Source organism: Dryas octopetala, chromosome 1 (genome assembly GCF_963921425.1).
Source record: "Dryas octopetala chromosome 1, drDryOcto1.1, whole genome shotgun sequence".
Taxonomy (NCBI): Eukaryota; Viridiplantae; Streptophyta; class Magnoliopsida; order Rosales; family Rosaceae; genus Dryas; species Dryas octopetala.
Window position 1 is genome coordinate 4,686,789 of NC_141366.1, and position 16,282 is coordinate 4,703,070.

General features: G+C 34.9%; 3 protein-coding genes across 4 annotated transcripts; 1 reads left to right on the forward strand and 2 right to left on the reverse strand.

Annotated features, from left to right (window-relative positions):
- Positions 1 to 486: 486 nt before the first annotated feature.
- LOC147296752 (uncharacterized) lies at positions 487 to 1,231 on the forward strand. The gene has a single exon (XM_086229110.1). The coding sequence runs from the start codon at positions 609 to 611 to the stop codon at positions 1,077 to 1,079; it is 471 nt and encodes a 156-aa protein (XP_086085236.1). The 5' UTR covers positions 487 to 608; the 3' UTR covers positions 1,080 to 1,231.
- Positions 1,232 to 2,054: 823 nt separating this feature from the next.
- On the reverse strand, positions 2,055 to 7,222 carry LOC147296753 (secretory carrier-associated membrane protein 3-like). The gene is made up of 12 exons (XM_086238951.1): positions 6,881 to 7,222; positions 6,012 to 6,128; positions 5,866 to 5,928; positions 5,068 to 5,101; positions 4,771 to 4,893; positions 4,231 to 4,293; positions 4,028 to 4,121; positions 3,647 to 3,692; positions 3,480 to 3,547; positions 3,014 to 3,062; positions 2,609 to 2,674; positions 2,055 to 2,487 (listed from the first exon to the last, which is right to left on the reverse strand). Exons 1-12 carry the CDS (start codon positions 6,938 to 6,940, stop codon positions 2,401 to 2,403), a joined length of 870 nt encoding a protein of 289 aa, XP_086095077.1. The 5' UTR covers positions 6,941 to 7,222; the 3' UTR covers positions 2,055 to 2,400.
- A 1,889-nt stretch (positions 7,223 to 9,111) lies between these two features.
- On the reverse strand, positions 9,112 to 15,077 carry LOC147296754 (lysine ketoglutarate reductase trans-splicing-like protein (DUF707)). Of its 2 annotated transcripts, XM_086235945.1 has the most exons (17): positions 14,822 to 15,077; positions 14,595 to 14,709; positions 13,923 to 14,014; positions 13,636 to 13,752; positions 13,244 to 13,279; positions 12,981 to 13,085; positions 12,724 to 12,807; positions 12,532 to 12,650; positions 12,099 to 12,200; positions 11,577 to 11,693; positions 11,408 to 11,473; positions 10,695 to 10,761; positions 10,413 to 10,466; positions 10,101 to 10,196; positions 9,838 to 9,864; positions 9,690 to 9,725; positions 9,112 to 9,524 (listed from the first exon to the last, which is right to left on the reverse strand). In XM_086235945.1, the coding sequence occupies exons 3-17, from the start codon at positions 13,977 to 13,979 to the stop codon at positions 9,387 to 9,389; spliced, it is 1,221 nt and encodes a 406-aa protein (XP_086092071.1). In that variant the 5' UTR covers positions 13,980 to 14,014; positions 14,595 to 14,709; positions 14,822 to 15,077; the 3' UTR covers positions 9,112 to 9,386. The 2 variants fall into 2 exon arrangements, with proteins under 2 accessions (XP_086092071.1, XP_086092068.1); XM_086235942.1 differs by having other exon boundaries at positions 14,595 to 15,077.
- Positions 15,078 to 16,282: the final 1,205 nt, after the last annotated feature.

Sequence of the window (16,282 nt, forward strand, 5' to 3'; positions counted from 1 at the left end):
TAACACTGTCTTGTTAATTTGATACCGCACATTTAAATAAAAATTTATCTAACTAATTATTTAAATTAACAATATAACAACATAAAATGGAAACAATCTAACAAATCAGAGACGGAGAGATATGCCTAAAATGAGGCAGATCACATTGAGACATGATTAAAATCTATGCATCAAATCAGAGCCATTAACATAGAGTCCCCAAGACCATACCATCAATTTTATCGTACAGGTCCATGTAATCCAACAGACCATGATCCTGGAGCAAATGAAAATTAAAGAAGAAGATGTACCTGTGGGTCCCCTCAAGTGGTGCATATCACTTAATAGTTAATACATAGACCAAACTTCATGTGTCAAACTTATTAAGGAATACCAAAATTTTTTTTTTTTTTTTTAAGAAACAGAAGGATAATAATTGCACCCAACCTACTCCCCATTCATGGAGGACCTCTATCTGTAACTGTCCTCCAACACCCTCTCCATAAATGCTTTTTTTCCCACCCTCCACTACCCAATGGGCCAATACCCACTTCTATATATTCCCCTTTTGAATACACTCCCTTCTCTTCTCATCACAATCCCACTAACTGCATCCCAAAAACAAAACAATGATCCCCATAACAACTCTTTTCTTAGCCACTTTGCTCCTCACTGCTTCACTTGCTATCTCCTCAGCCCGACCCAAATCCACTGGACCCTTCTCAGCTGAACTCAAGCACTCAAACAACAAAGGTGGTGATGGTGGTGCTAATGATGGTGCTAATAATGGTGGCATGGGCGGGTTCTTCGGACCCGGAGGCGGGTTTGGCATACCGGGGTTCGGAAAGGGGGACTTTGGAAGTGGTGTAGGTGGCGGGTACGGAGCCGGGTTTGGGGGTCCGAATGGAGGGTACTCTAAGGGTGGTGTTGTAAGGGCTTCTCTGGTGTGTAAAGAAAAGGGTCCATGCTACAAAAAGAAGGTGACGTGTCCTGCTAAGTGCTTCACCTCCTATAGCCGGTCAGGGAAGGGCTACGGCGGTGGCGGTGGTGGCGGTGGATGCACCTTTGATTGCAAGAGGAAGTGCACTGCTTCTTGTTAGAGTAATAGGCTGTTCCGGTAGCCGGTAATAGTTGCTCTAATTAGTATGTAATATTGTAATGTATAAGCATGTGTTGAAGTTTTACGTAGACCATATAAACTTCTTGAGTGGTAAGAGTTTCTACGAGACTATTTAATCTTCCTTTTTTTTTTTTCCTTCTTCGGCTGAGTTTCTACCGCTTTGATCTATAGTTAAATAAACAATAGTAATTAGTAAGTAATGGAGTGGCTCAAGAGGTTTCTTTTATACCCTTTTATTTTTGCTAAAAGCTTACCTCAAGAATTTGTTTGTGTTGTGCTTGTGTGATTGTGTTGAAAACTAAAATATATGTGATGTGATTGTAGTTTATTTATGTATAATATCCCTAACATCTCCTTAAGTCGTTAGACTGTTAACCTAAATTACTCATTTAAATAAAATTAACATTTAAATAAAATTAACATTGTTTGTATTGAAAAAGGTTAAACATGATTGATGACATGTAAACTCTTTAATAAGTGAAGATTTCCTCCATCTAGGATATGTTCGTTTCACAAATGTACTAGCATTGATGTGTTTAATACAAAGGGGTACAACGATTAAGGGTGCACTTTCCAGTTTCCACTGTCGTAAAAATTAATTAAATTGTAGAAAAGCAGTCTCAAAGTTGATGGCCAAAGAAAGAAAAACAATAATATTACCATTTTAATAAGTAAAGTGACCTATCTATGGCAAATACGATACATTGTAAATAATAGCTTTCAAGTAGGCCAAGAGTTTGAAAGGTTAATATACCAGGAATTGAAAAAATTGTATGTTATATAAGCCCTTAAAGTTAGCCAAGTCGTGAAGAAAGATAGGAAAGTGTGTTAGAATGAAAATAGAAAAAGTTTGATTCTTTCCAATGTAACAAAAAAAACACAGGTTTTTCAGATGTAACACATTTTGCGAAATGCGTTGGGATTAAAATTGCCAGATCAATCAGATGAACAAAAATGTTGAAAGCTCTCAATCTCTAGACTATACCACGGGGAGGCCTCAGGTAATCTGAGACTTGCTTCCAAAACATTACACAGAATGATCAAATAACTCTATTCATAGAATTTGTCGAAACGGCAAAATGAAGAAACATGTTTCTAGCAAGCCTGTGATTTCAAGTCTCCTGATCCAATCTCCAATATACTAACAGAGAGGGTAGCACTCAAATCTTCTTATGAAACAGGAGTAAAGGGGAACAAATAAAAAATAAACGCTCAAGCAAAATATCTGTATCCGCAAATCCTGTAACTAAGGGCATATACAACCTAAGTCAATACAGAAAGTCACCATCCTTTCTTCTCCTTCACAGTGCTGCCCTCACAACTCCTCTTGCTCCTTCACGCCTCATTTCGGCAGCTTTACCGCTGCCCCGGAAGTACATGTACACTTGCTGCATATGTGAAGAAAATAAGTGTAAAGAAAAGCCAAAGAAATAAGTGCTAAAACAGCACTCAAAGCATTGCAAGTCTTATGTGACAATTTGGGAAGGAGAATAGTATATTGCATTAGACCTGAAGAACCCAGATGCTAAGCACTGATTCAACACAGAATAATCCGAATCCAATGAAGTAGAAGATCTATAAGCAACGAAAAGATAATTAGTATCTTCAAAGTTGGGTCTGCCATCATATCATATAATACAACTCATCAATAATTAGTATAATAGTATCTACCAAAGTCAAATGCTAAAAATGAAAATGAGCTATGAGTATTTATCTATATGAATATAAAAATCCCTTCTCTCCGTATTGTGCAAGTATTTAACTCTACCAAACTATTATTCAAACTGCTTAACTTTCCTCATATTATAACTATCCATTAAAGAAAAAGAGGCATCTGAAATGTGCTCCACTAGTGTGGGTGGGCAGTCATATACTACGTTGGAAAAGAATATACTTCAGGACCAGCACTCTTACCCCAACTAAAGCATGGTCGCCCACAACATCAATTGCAGCCAGAATGCCACTGTTCCAAAGGCAAACAACAGAAAATCATGAGCAGAAAACATGGGAATATGAATTTAAAGTCACACAGAATGTTCAAGTACATTCCTAATTTTAACCTCAGGAGCATCCACTAGACATGCAATTTGTATATCCCATAAGCATCCACCAAATAAATAATTCATTTATAAATCAAAAAAGATAATAAAAAGTAATATAACTATGTATAAGAAAAATGCAAGTAAACTATGCATCTCTCTCTCTTCCCTTTTCCACTCTGAAAGACAGCAGTCAGAAACAGAAACAGTCGTAATGAAAAGATAAATTGGACTTGTACACAACTCCCACAAAGAAAAGTCAGAGTGGTGAGACAGAATGTTGAAAAAATTTATATATGCATTCAGTTCAATTGCATTTAGGCTTCTAAAAAGCGACATACGTGAGAGATTTTCCTTTGAAAATTATAGGAGGAGCAACCGCAGCAAAGATGACAAAGCCAATGTGGAGCTGTAGGAAGAAGAAAATAGAAAATGAGTAATAAGTCAAGCTAAAAATGAGTAATACAAGCAATAAGTCTACTACAACAAGAAATATGAGACAGCTTACCAGATAAAAAAGGAAAAACCAAGCATACTTCAAAGCACCCTCAGACCTGCAAGAAGATTAAATGAGAGAATTCAAATCAATAACACAGCTAACCATAAATTCAGCAGTTACATTATTCCACACGTTTGAAACAATTACATATGCATGAGCACTAATTGTTTGGACAGAGGGCCTTATATAATCCAGATATTTCTCAACAATTTGGAACTTGCAGCAACTGAACCAGATTGATTCCTCATAACTATCATCATTAGTTGCTTCATTATAGTCTCACATGGTGTCCAAGCTTCAGAGGGTTTCTTTTTGGCTTATAAACAAGTGGAATAACAAGCCTGGGACTTTGGTAGACAGCCAAGTTTGGCACAAATGGGAAATGTATACCTGAAAACACGGTACAGTGGGCGGTACCACAACACGTAGGATCCAGGGGCCCCTGCTATGAAGTAGATAACAGCAAGGAACCAGATTTTTACACCTATACCAAGATCAGAAATCGATCAATTCGCCAAACATGAAACACAGCAGATCCAAAATAAATACTCCAGCATATGCAAGACAGATGCAAAGTAGATTTTCATGCTCACCTTCCCCCTTAATCCATGCTGTAGTAACAGCTATTATATTCCAGAAAAGGCAAAGAATAACCCCTGCATAACATCACCATTCATCACCAAATCTAGACAGTCTTCCATGAACTTTAGTCTAAAAGTAATAAAACAAAAAAAATAAACATCGCACCACAGAGAACAATTTATGCAGTATATCACACAACAAAATCATAATGGCACGATGAAGTAAAGCTAAGAAACAGATATTTGGAAACTACAGCCGCTCAGCAAAATAGGTTAGCTTGAGAAGCCAAGTTCATGCAATGGTATATAAAGCCCAACACCAACTGCTAAATATCAGTTGTCTTATTTGTGATCAGTATAAGTTTTGGGATTTCATCAAATTTTCAAGTCTCAACACCATAGTACAAGACCAACCACCATGATTTCCACTGAAGGGGCAAATAGCCAGACATATTACATCTAATTTACCTACCATTTGCATGCAATTCGAAGTTATGGTATATAGTCAATGCATCATCAAAACATCAATAAATAAAGCAACGGTTGACATACCTAACCATGTTGTAAATGCAACATACTGCACCCTTTGTAAATGAATCGGAATTTCATTTGCAATATCATGATGGATAATTGGAAAGAAAGGTGGCCAATTTTTTTCCTCGAGAACAATTCCAGCTGCAAACAAAAGGGAGCATGAAAAAACCATAGGTGATCAGCTTTCAAAGGATATCATATTTTAAAGTGTTCAAAAAGCATTAAACACATTTTTTAGTCCAAAAATAATGAGTAGAAAAATAAAGCCAGTACAACAAAAAGAAAATTCCGAAAAATAAAGGCAAGGCATCATACCTCGTGCTGCAGCAGCTTCTTTCCGTTTTACTACCTGCATAGTACAATTAAAAAAAAAAAAGTGATTGTTGTAATTTGTATAGATGAGTGATAACCTATAGCAGAAAGTTGATTGAAACATATAGTTCCATGTTTTTTTTTTCTAAATAGTAAATAAATTAGAACAAAAATTATTAAAAGCACCTACCAGGTGCAACCCATATATACAAGTGGTATACCGAAATAATAGAAAGATTAAAAAGAAAACAAAAGGGTCAATAATAGAAGAATGAAACAGATCTAATCTGATATTCAGACAAATATCTCAGAAGCAGACCCCTTAAATCCATCCCAGAAAATTGAGTCTGCTCAAATGCCTTTCTATTCCTCTCTAACCAGAGGCACCACAAAATGCATAATGGCAAAAGCCCTACAAATATGTATCTTGCACCTTGTGACAAAGTAACCATGCCATCCTAAGAGAACATCCATAACTCTACCAGATTGCACCCATGAAACACCACCAACCACAGAATATAAATCCCCCCAAATTAAAACATAATGAAAATGAGGTTGTATCAATGACCTCACCCCCTGCCTTTCTTTGTGGGGTAGGATTGTACTCCAGGGCATACAGGTGGTACGATCCTACCCAGAAAGGGCACTTTTACAATTTTAATAGTTGGGGAGATTATCAATCTCTTAATCAAAAACAAGTTTTGATGACCAGGTTGACAAACACCAATGCCATTAATTGGGTCTATGGTTCAGTAAAAAAATTCCACGCATTCAGAGTTTAGAATTTCTTTAAAGTAGTACCTCCTCCCGCCTTTTCAATTCAGCTTCCTTGGCTTGGAGTTCCCTCTCCCTCTTCTTCAAATCCTAAATTCAAAAGAACCAAAATTAGAAAAACATGCCATTTTCAATTGCGTAACATAAGTAACAACCTGAAAATTCAAACTTACTCCAGTTGCATCAATAGGTATATCAACAGTTTCACCAATACCATAAGTGAAATCAGCACGTTCAGGAGGAAGAGGTGAAAGCCTTGAGTTCTTGGCAGGAGCAACGCTTCCAGAATTCTGGTAATTTTGTAATACATATGCATAAGATAAGAGCTCAAGCAAGGGGTAATAAAAGCAACTATATTTTCTCAATTGTTACATAAACTCATTATTTAAGTTCCCTATAACTGATAAGTCCACAGCACACGGTGTGCCTCACCCAAAAGGGGGAACTTACACCCAAAAGATGGTAAACATCAAATCCAGGGCTGGGATCTAGCAAACCAGTGGCTTTACCAACAAAATTTTGACGGGTATTAAAACCATATCCATCAAAGTTAAGCACTCTGTGGAATCCCATTCTCAAACCATTTCCATCAAAGATTTGATGGGTATTAAAAACCACGCATATGTCACCACCACCAACTCAAAATTGACAAGAGAAAAAAAAAAAAAAAAAAAGTTGCCTAGTTGGATTGAGATAAGGTTATTTCATATTTGTATATAATGCTTTTAGATCGTAATTTCTAGCGCAAACTGCTATAATAAAAATTCAACAACACAGACAATAAAGCCCTAAAAAACCCATTACAAATTCAAGTAATTCAAACTGAATAGTTGGATATTTTATATCATTCACTTCAATTTCATCGACAAATCCAAACACAGATCTTAAATCTACTAAAACACAGCCAAATCCCAAAGAGTAGATAAGAATCACAAAACCAATCAAGTCAACCAGCTTACTAAACAAAATTCACTAAATTCGAAACCCCAATTCGAATTCGATCTATAGAAACAGTGGCAAAACCATTGAGAAAGAAACTCACAGAAAACGGATTGACTTCGTCCTCTTCAGCAAAAGGGTTACTATCGTAGCGACCAGCCATGGCAGTGTGAGAGAGAGAGAGAGAGAGAGAGAGAGTGCCAAGGACCAGATTCAGAAATTCCCAAAAATTGTCTGAGAGATCTGAGAGTATGCAGAGAATTAAAGAAAAGCTTGTAGGGGAAGAAATGGAATTCAAATAAACAAAAAAAAAAAATTTGAGGGACAAAGTCACAAAGTAATGGAAAACTGAGTAGATTAATGGAATTCTAGTGAGAGAAAATTAGTAAACGGTTGGTTTCTTTAATGTGTTTTCTAGATAGAGAAAGCGGAGGACTCGTCTACTCTTTTGTCAGCTTTTGACAGCGGAGGGCGGCTTTTATTTCATTTTCACATTTTTGGGGGGCAAATATGAAAATTCATATTTCTTTTTGGGTTTTTGTTCTTATTTTTTGGATAGTGGTATGCATGTGCTGCTATAGTTTAGAGCATGTAGAATGCTTTTTGCTATATGCAATAGTATATGCTATATTTAGCATGACTTTTAACAATAACTTTTGTACTTTTTGTTCTAATGACACAAAAGTTATAGTTATATACTTATATGTTATATATTTATATTTTTAATATATTCATATATATCTTTATAAATTAAATTTAATATATTAAATTATTTTAATAATTATATCATTGTAAATATTTTAATGAAATCTTTAATATGAGCTAAATATTAAATATATTTAAATATTATTATTTTAATACCCAAATTAATATTTTAGTATTTTTCATGTCAACGTCAAATTAGAAATTGTAAAATTTGAATACATGGCCAATCAACCTATGACAACTGCTCATTCTCATGCCTCTTACTGCCCATCCTCATGCCTCTTGCTGCAACATTTTCCATTCATGTAAATATCATTTTCTCTCTTTCTCCTCGTGGGACCCAACACTCTTTCAACCAATCACTTTCTTTCACTTGGTTTTTTATTCTTTATTTACCCATACTTTTCAAACGGTGGGTCCACTTTTTTCTTGATTTCCTCAATATCAATTGCTAAATTTTCTACTATATATAGTGAAAAATTTAGCAATAGCATAACAAATGCTAAATTTAGCTATGTCATTGTAATGAGCTTTTTTATCAATTCTGCTATATTTAGCATATAGCATAACATTTAGTCATGCCATTGTACATGCTCTTAGCGACAATTATGAAGTACCAACTAAAATTTTTATAAACCAAAAAGAAATGGAATGTATAAACCAAAATATATAAAAAAAAAATGTTGGTCAATTAATCCACAAGCTCCTGTCCTGTTGCATTGGTTGTACCAAATTTTATTGTTATTTCTTATGGTTTTGTATAATATTGTTGTTAGTGTCAAATAAATAACATGGTTTTACCTCGTAGTCTTAGGGGCTTAGCTAATCTCAAAGGAGGTTGGACGCTATAAAATTATGCAAGCATCACACATGTTACATGTTTAACAACTTTACAAGGCCCATGATGAGAGCAAAGATGTGGAAGAATATTTATTTTAATAAATTAATCCTGTTATTTATGCTCTCATTCTACACAAAATTGTTCTGCTTTTTTTTTTTTTTCATTTATTAAAGTATTTATGGCTGGTAATATAAATTTTTTGAAAAATTAAAAGATGCTACCCATTAAGAGTTATTAGCAGCCGCAGTTAGAAGGACCTTGAATTTGTCCCTTTTCACTCAAGTTTAATCTTCATCTCTTTAATAAAATAAGTACACCAAATTTGATCCCCTCTCTTTAATAAAATAAAAAATAAAAGCAACTAGCGGCTTTAACCCAAAACTAGAAAACTTTGGTTTCAAGCTTTCTGAAAATCTCATTGAAATCAAAATGATTATTCTTTTTACCAAAAAAAACAAAAAAGATTATTCTGAAAATAATGGTTAGACTACCAGGCACGAGCTGTGAGCCTGTGAAGACTTGATTTGATTATTATGCACTACGCGCTATTCACGATCTTCTAGAAGCATAATGTCCTTGTTCAAAATACACTTTCTTTTTTGTTTGTTTTATTTTATGCTTAATTCATATTTATTTAGAGTTTTAGACTTTAGAGTTCCACATTGCACAACCACAAGGAGGCTGCTTCTTTTCATTTCACACCCTCTCCTTTTGCTTTCAGTATGCATGATGGATATGATCAGACTCTGTTGCTCTTTAAACAATGTGTAGGAGACCAGTATACCATCCATAATTTATTACACCAAAAAGCTAAGCTAGTATAATAACTAAGAGAAAGAAATGAAAGAAAACAACTGGAGCAAGATACAGGAGGCAAAATCTGTATTGCTGGGAACCAAAATTTATGAGTAATATTCAAATAATGAATTAATTATGAGTTCAAAGAACGCTACACATACAAACTACTGACTGAGTATAGATGATGAGACTGAGAGTGCCTGTGAATGAAGCTGCACTAATATTTTCAACCAGCTTGGACGGTTAGGATTTTAACTTACAAAGCTCAATGGTTGTGGCGTTTACGCTGTCTTCTGCGTCTTTGGTCACTTATAAATGGATCACTCCAGTTTGTGTCCTCTTCTACAGCACGATTCCACCGCTCTTTGAAGATTTTAAACTCCCGCGTTGATTGCCTCCTAATCTGCCAAGTCCATATTAAATGTAAAATGAATAGGTTCATCTAGTTATGGGAGATGATAAATTTTTGGCTAACACTACAAAAGGCCCCAAAATATCTGAATACATCAACCATATAACAAACATTAAGAACGTAACAAACAGCAGGCAAAAGATTCATTAGTCTCACCTCAGTTCGCCCATCATGACCCGCAGGCACATGTTTCTGAATATCATTAAGAACGATTAACAAGATGGTAATTAGATTGATACTATTCTTGAATGTTGATGAAAAAAAAAAAAAAAGAGATTTGTTTAATGCCTATGGTGAAGTTTACCTTACTCGACTCCTTGGGATTGGAAACCTGCAAATAGGGAGAGAAGTGTTTAGTGCAAGAAAAAGGAAAAAAACTGAGGTGCCATTACTGGTAAAAGATGAATGTGCCCGAGATTGTTAAGGACTAATCTGAAAACAATTCCACCACCAAATTTTTTCTTCATTAAGGTTTACAACCAGTAAATATATAGTCAGAATAGCACCACACAAGCACCAAGCACAAAAGCGTTCTTGCAGTCTGGGAAGAGGCAGAGAGCAACCTACCTTTTTCGCAGGCAAATCACCCCCTCCCAAAGTTTGTATGCCCTTATGAACAATATATTCACGGTCAACAACTCCCACCTTCTTCGTACGGTCCCCCTGCAAATTGCCATATTTTATTTATGGCCACTGATGAATGTTATGTAAACTGACAGGACATTATGGATTCAATATAATCACTAATCAAGAAAATATACGAAACCTAAGCAATTTCAAGCAGTAGACACCGTCAGTGCAGAAAATCTTATAACAAGAGCGACTTAATGGGGAAATTGATCCTAAACCTTACCCAAGAACAAGAAAAGTAGATCTTACCTGCGCACAATACCCAAGTTTCATGTCCAGGCCCCATCCATGTACAAGATCATTCTGAACAAAAGAAAGCAGCTCTATGACGAATTTAATAAAGATATTTCCAACTTGGTATTTAACATGATAGTTGTGCTCAATTTTAGTCAGGAGACAAGTCCACCAAAAGGCACAAATAAGAGTTATTGAAACAGCAAGAAGGATTAACTTCATCTTATAAGTTATAAGTAAGACAAAAAGTTAGTTGAGGTTATAGTGGAGTTGAACAGGCCATGATACAAGGATTACCTGTATAAGATGCCAAGTACAATGCCAGGCAGATCTTGAAAAAACTGGAGCCATACCCTCCACAAACCTGCATTTGTTATATTAAAAGACTAACCAAGAAGTCTACGGTCGATCACAAACAACTTTAAACTATACTTTAGTTGATTATAATTCTTGCAGTCCAGAAATCAGACAACTCCTAAGAACTTTTTATCTTCATTTTTGACAATGACAATCGAGGAGATGTATAAAACACCATATCCATTTGAAAAAGTAAAAAGGGCATCGCATTATTTCTACTGTTATACACCTGGAAGGAGGGAGTAATTGTTAGTGTGCTATAGTATTAACCCATAATTAAGACATCAATGTCCAGAAAACTGAATTATATATCACTTCAGAACACTATTAAGAAGTGATTCCTCAATATATGTGCCCATTTATTATGTTATCAAAGCAGGAGATCCTAAATCTGAATCCTTGCACCTACAACCTCCAAATATTAGTTGAATTTCACGTGTTGAGTCCTCTTCTGGTGGAGAGGCCCACACATGAACGATTATCAAAATATGAATAATTTGTGGCTCACATCTTAACAGTTTAAACTTTTAGAAATGATGGTAAACCAAGAAAATCTATCAGGCTGGTTGCAACTCACAGCTACTCATCACACGGATAAAAGAAGCCAACAAATTCTTCAAACCTATATCTATTGTACCAGTATGACAACTCACCCAGTGCATGGTGGTGCCTGACTTGCCTCTGTACACTTCACACTGCCTCTGATGTCATAAACTCTTCTGCGTAGAGTGGAAATTTTGTATAGGTATAACAGCTATTCAGAAAAATAAATAAGTAAATAAATAGACTTTAAGACAGTTGTTTGGAAACCACCATATTCACCTATGAAACTTCTTTGTTCTAGCACGAATTGTAATTCTATGATGTATATCTGTTGAATTTGGATTCAAAGCTGGCTGAGATATCTCCAGTCCTGCTTCTTTCACAATTTGAAGGTATCTGGGAAACAAAATCAAAAATTAAATGATAGGCTATAGAGAGCATATATGATCCTGATAATAACTAGCAAATAAATTCCATATGCTGCCTATCAAACAAAGCTAAAATATTTACACAAAATAAACTCTTTTCAATTTTCACGATCAGTTAACCAATCAAAATTACTTCAAACAAATAATCTTCTAAATTATAGTCCTGACAAAGATGTTTCAGTACGAGTAAGTGCAATGATAGAGCAATGAACTCACAATCAACTGCCATCAATATCATAATGTTTTCTTAAGATCTTCCAGTGTATTTACAAACAATACCCTAAAACAACAATTGTATTTCATAGGCATATCATAGGAAAATGACATCATAGTATGCCTTGCATAAAATGTCCTGGGCACCCACTAATAGTACCTTCCTGGATCAAAATTCTCAACCCCCAAATCTTCATCCCAAAGGAATATGTAATCATAAATGGACACAACATCTGGATGTAGAAAGCGTTTTGCAAACCACCTGAAAAGAACCCAAAAAACAAAGGAAAAGAAGAAAGAGAAATGAGAAATGAAACAAAAATCCAAGAACAGCAAGTAGGACCTGTCCTCTGATAAATCCAACTGTGAGATCTCAGAAGCAGAGAACAGAAATTGCATGATTTTTCATCCCAAAATATGTTGAACACACTTCAGGCAGTACATAATTGATATTTAACATACTCAAATATCTGCTAAATTCTGGGAATAAATTAAAATTTAAAAAATGTCAAGAAAGGGTTGCTTAATGCCTTCCTTCGGTGGGTCTCAAGTCAGAGAATTGCAGAGAATCATGAATGCAACTACTAACTTACCACTTTGTTTGGTTCTGGGCAACTATGTGTATGGCCTCGTTACTCCACTCAAGATCCCACCACCCATCCACACTTCCATCATAATGGAATAGAATAATTGTAAAATTTTCTGGAAGAAACTGAAATTGATAAAATTAGGCCAAGAATGTCACTTGATGGCATTTTGAACATTATAAGAGAGAAATGCATTACCTTTTGCACAATAGCATCAACACTATCCTTCTGCTTAATACCAACCGGAATAGCCAGCAAGTTACGATTGCTATAATCATCGACCTGTATCAGAATAATAAAACAAGTATCTATCTCACCATTCACAAAATAAGTATCCATTACAGTCTACCAATATTCTAGAAAACATGTAATGATTATCTATTAATAAGGATAAGCAAACATGCACAAAAGAAACCTACAAACTGATGTTAAGCACAAGACAATCAGAATCTTACCTTTGAACTACTTGTCAACCATAAAGGCCTTCGCTCTAAATCTGACCTAGCATGTATTATGCCCCGAGGCAAACTATCCAACCTTTTGGAACCCACAAGAATTTCCTAGATGCAAGTATAAGAAGAGCCTTAGATATAATGAAGGTAAGACACATGCATCCACAGTGGATCATCCAATGCGTGCAAGAATTGTAAATCAGTCTGGTATTAAAGGCAAGAAAAAATTAATTTGGCAATATGCATACAAGGATCTAAGCAATTACCTTTACTGTATTAAAGGGATGCAATTTTTCCTCCATCTGATAAATGAGAGGAGAAAAAGACAATCAGTAGACTGACCACCAGGACAAGTAAAACAGTAAGCTAAAGAATTATCATAATGTCAAAAAGCTGCACATAAATAAAATAATTAAACAAGATGAAGACTTTGGGTCAAACTCATGCACAAGTCAATACATATGCAACAATGTTACTTTAATTTTCTCTAAACCAGTGTAAAATTATGTAAATTGGCCAATTATTGAGTATGATGGTGTCAAAATATTCCAAATGGATTGCAGGAAGGTCGTCAACATAATATCCTGTCAATGGGGGTTGAACCTTATAAAGGATGAGTTACAAGTTCAGATAAATAGATTGGGTCAGTGTACTGTACCTCTGTCTGCCGATAAGCCTGATTCTGATAATTGGTGGTTCTGTACACAATGAACAACATTACTGTACACACAACTCCCATAAAAGATAGCTGCTTCATCTTTAATCCGCCTTTTCCCTGCACCAGCATTACACATTACAGAAACTCTTGATATCAATCATAACTCCAGAATATGAGAAGGGGTTACTCAAGGGCACTACCCTGCATTTGAACTTAATACTACAACAACAAAAAGAAAAAAAAAAAAAAAAAAAAAAGGAAAGAAAGCAAAAGATTGTGAATGATACCCCATCAGAGAAAGCATTCTTTTTCTTGAACCATATCCATGAGTTTGATGACTTCATAGGCAACCAAGTCTTCTATTTTATTTCATAACAAGCTGCAGTTCACGCACATCAAACAGAGACCAATATCAGTAGTAATTCCAACCAACTGCTACCAACCCTATCGAAGGTAACTCCAACAATTTACCACAACCCAATTTTAACGATTGATCCTATTTATAATCTTGCATCTTATATCTGCATGTGTGTGTGTGTGTCTAAGAAAGGGTTGAGCCAGGGATGGATTGAATTTCTATTAGTGTCAGTGGAAAGGTCTTAACAGAGACCCAAGATATAATCTTGTCTTTGATGTTTTCAAAGTAAATCCATAAGAGATTGCAGAACCAACCAAACTTCAAATAAATGAATTAATTAGTTACTCCATCATACTACCCACCCTGAACACAATCAGGTAGTAATAAAACTATGGTTTTCAAATTTCACCATCAGTGGAGAAAACCTCTACACTAGAAATGGATTCCATTAGATCTTAATAAGTCAAATACGATTCATACCCAGCTACAGAAATTCAAATTTTTGTTTTTAAAGAAAACAAAAAGTTTTAGCAGTTGGCATATAACCTTGAAGAATCTAGAAGCTGATCAAACCCAGAAGAGAAGCCAAGAGAAAACTCACCTCCGTACTTGCTCTGGAAATCGCCAAAAAGACAAACAAACGTCGAAACAAAGATTGGAGAAAAGATCGGAAGGCCTGGAAAGAAAAAATGTTTTCTGTCTGGATCGAACTCCAGCTGAAGAAAAGACAGAAGCCACTCTCTCACAAAACAAAACAATGTCCGCAGGATTCGGTAAAAACCAGCAAACCAAAGCACGACACAGAGAGAAAGAGAGAGAGAGACTGACTGAGCAATAGGGAGAGGAGAGAGTCGACAAACGAACGAGTCGGAAGCGGCGGATTTTGAGGGAGTGAGTGAGAGCGAGTGAGCAAGTGCATGCGCAGAAATAAGGGACGAATAAATGGGGTTTGGGCTTTTTCTGACGAGGTTTGGGCTCTCCCGCCGACGAGTGTCACTGTATCAGACACGCGAAACCCCCCCCCGACCCCCGTGTCTTGTCCTTGTTCGATATATTACACAATACACTCTCTCTCTCTCTCTCTCTCTCTCTCTCTGTCTTCAAATTTTATATAGCGAGATCTCAGACATACATAAAGAACTGCTCTCTGTTTTTCTTATGTTTTATATATTATTCTTATTTATTATTTGTTATTTGTTATTGGGTTAAATACATTATTTATCTTAATAATGTAAAACCAGTAAGTGTCACCGTCTGTCTTACTCCTACAGTCCTAATCATCTTAGGATTTCTCGAGTGGGGCACTTTGGTTTCGATAAAATACAAATTTCAGTTTTTTCACTCATTTGTGCAATGAAAAATGGATAATGTTATATTTATCACATTCATATATCATATTTTTATATCATCTTACGTGTTATTATTTTACTGGACAAAGTTTTTCTTTTTCTTTTTCTTTTTGGATTTTTATTTTTATTTTTTAGTATCCAATGCATAAATGTTATGTAAGTTGCCATATAAAGTAATATAAAATTATGATATAAAAATGAAAATATCTAGCACTACTGATGAAAAATATATATGGAATGGATTTTAATTCTTGGGTTTGTGCAGATTAATGTTAAGACAGATTTGTGCAAGAGAGTGAGATTTTTTTCCTTTTTAGGCTAAACAATTGATTAATATACTTGTACTTGTAACATTCTCTTTAATAAAAATACTTAATACATTAATGTAATAGAATTTTTTTTTTCCAATACTGTTGTATCAACCTAATAGACCCAATTTTCTTGGCCTTGATCATTAAGAAAACTGAAAAGTCCATTTTACTTGTTAACCTTAATTATAAATCACAATTAATGGGAATTGAGATAGTTAACAATTTGAATTAATTTTATTTAATTAAACAGAAGATTTCATAAACAAATATTAAAAGAGAATAAAAAATTTGAAATCTCTTATAACATAGTAGAAACCAGTGGCTAATTTATAGGAAATATTCTCTTATAATATAGCTTAACATGATGTGCTCTAAGGATTTTCAACTGGGATCATTACATATTTTTAAGCTTTTTTTTTTTTTTTTAGATTTAAGGAAAGGAAAATCAAACTTGAATGCAAAGGGATAAACTCTACGATCCTTCCAACTACGATGTCCACAAACTGCTTTTAAGCTATTAATTTAAACATTACACAAGTTATTCTTGTTTAAATTATTCTCTCAATACATTGAGAGTTTATTCCACTTATATTTATACCACGTATAACAAAAAGGTAAAAAAATTTGTC

Excerpts from the sequence above, each read along its gene's own strand:
- LOC147296752 (XM_086229110.1), top strand. The coding sequence starts at position 609 with ATGATCCCCATAACAACTCTTTTCTTAGCCACTTTGCTCCTCACTGCT.
- LOC147296753 (XM_086238951.1), bottom strand. The coding sequence starts at position 6,940 with ATGGCTGGTCGCTACGATAGTAACCCTTTTGCTGAAGAGGACGAAGTC. Across the intron at positions 5,102-5,865 it reads AATTGAAAAGGCGGGAGGAG|GTAGTAAAACGGAAAGAAGC; the intron begins GTACTACTTTAA and ends TGTACTATGCAG. Across the intron at positions 4,294-4,770 it reads TGCATTTACAACATGGTTAG|GGGTTATTCTTTGCCTTTTC; the intron begins GTATGTCAACCG and ends GATGTTATGCAG.
- LOC147296754 (XM_086235945.1), bottom strand. The coding sequence starts at position 13,979 with ATGAAGTCATCAAACTCATGGATATGGTTCAAGAAAAAGAATGCTTTC. Across the intron at positions 12,808-12,980 it reads GGTTGACAAGTAGTTCAAAG|GTCGATGATTATAGCAATCG; the intron begins GTAAGATTCTGA and ends ATTCTGATACAG. Across the intron at positions 12,651-12,723 it reads TTGATGCTATTGTGCAAAAG|TTTCTTCCAGAAAATTTTAC; the intron begins GTAATGCATTTC and ends TATCAATTTCAG.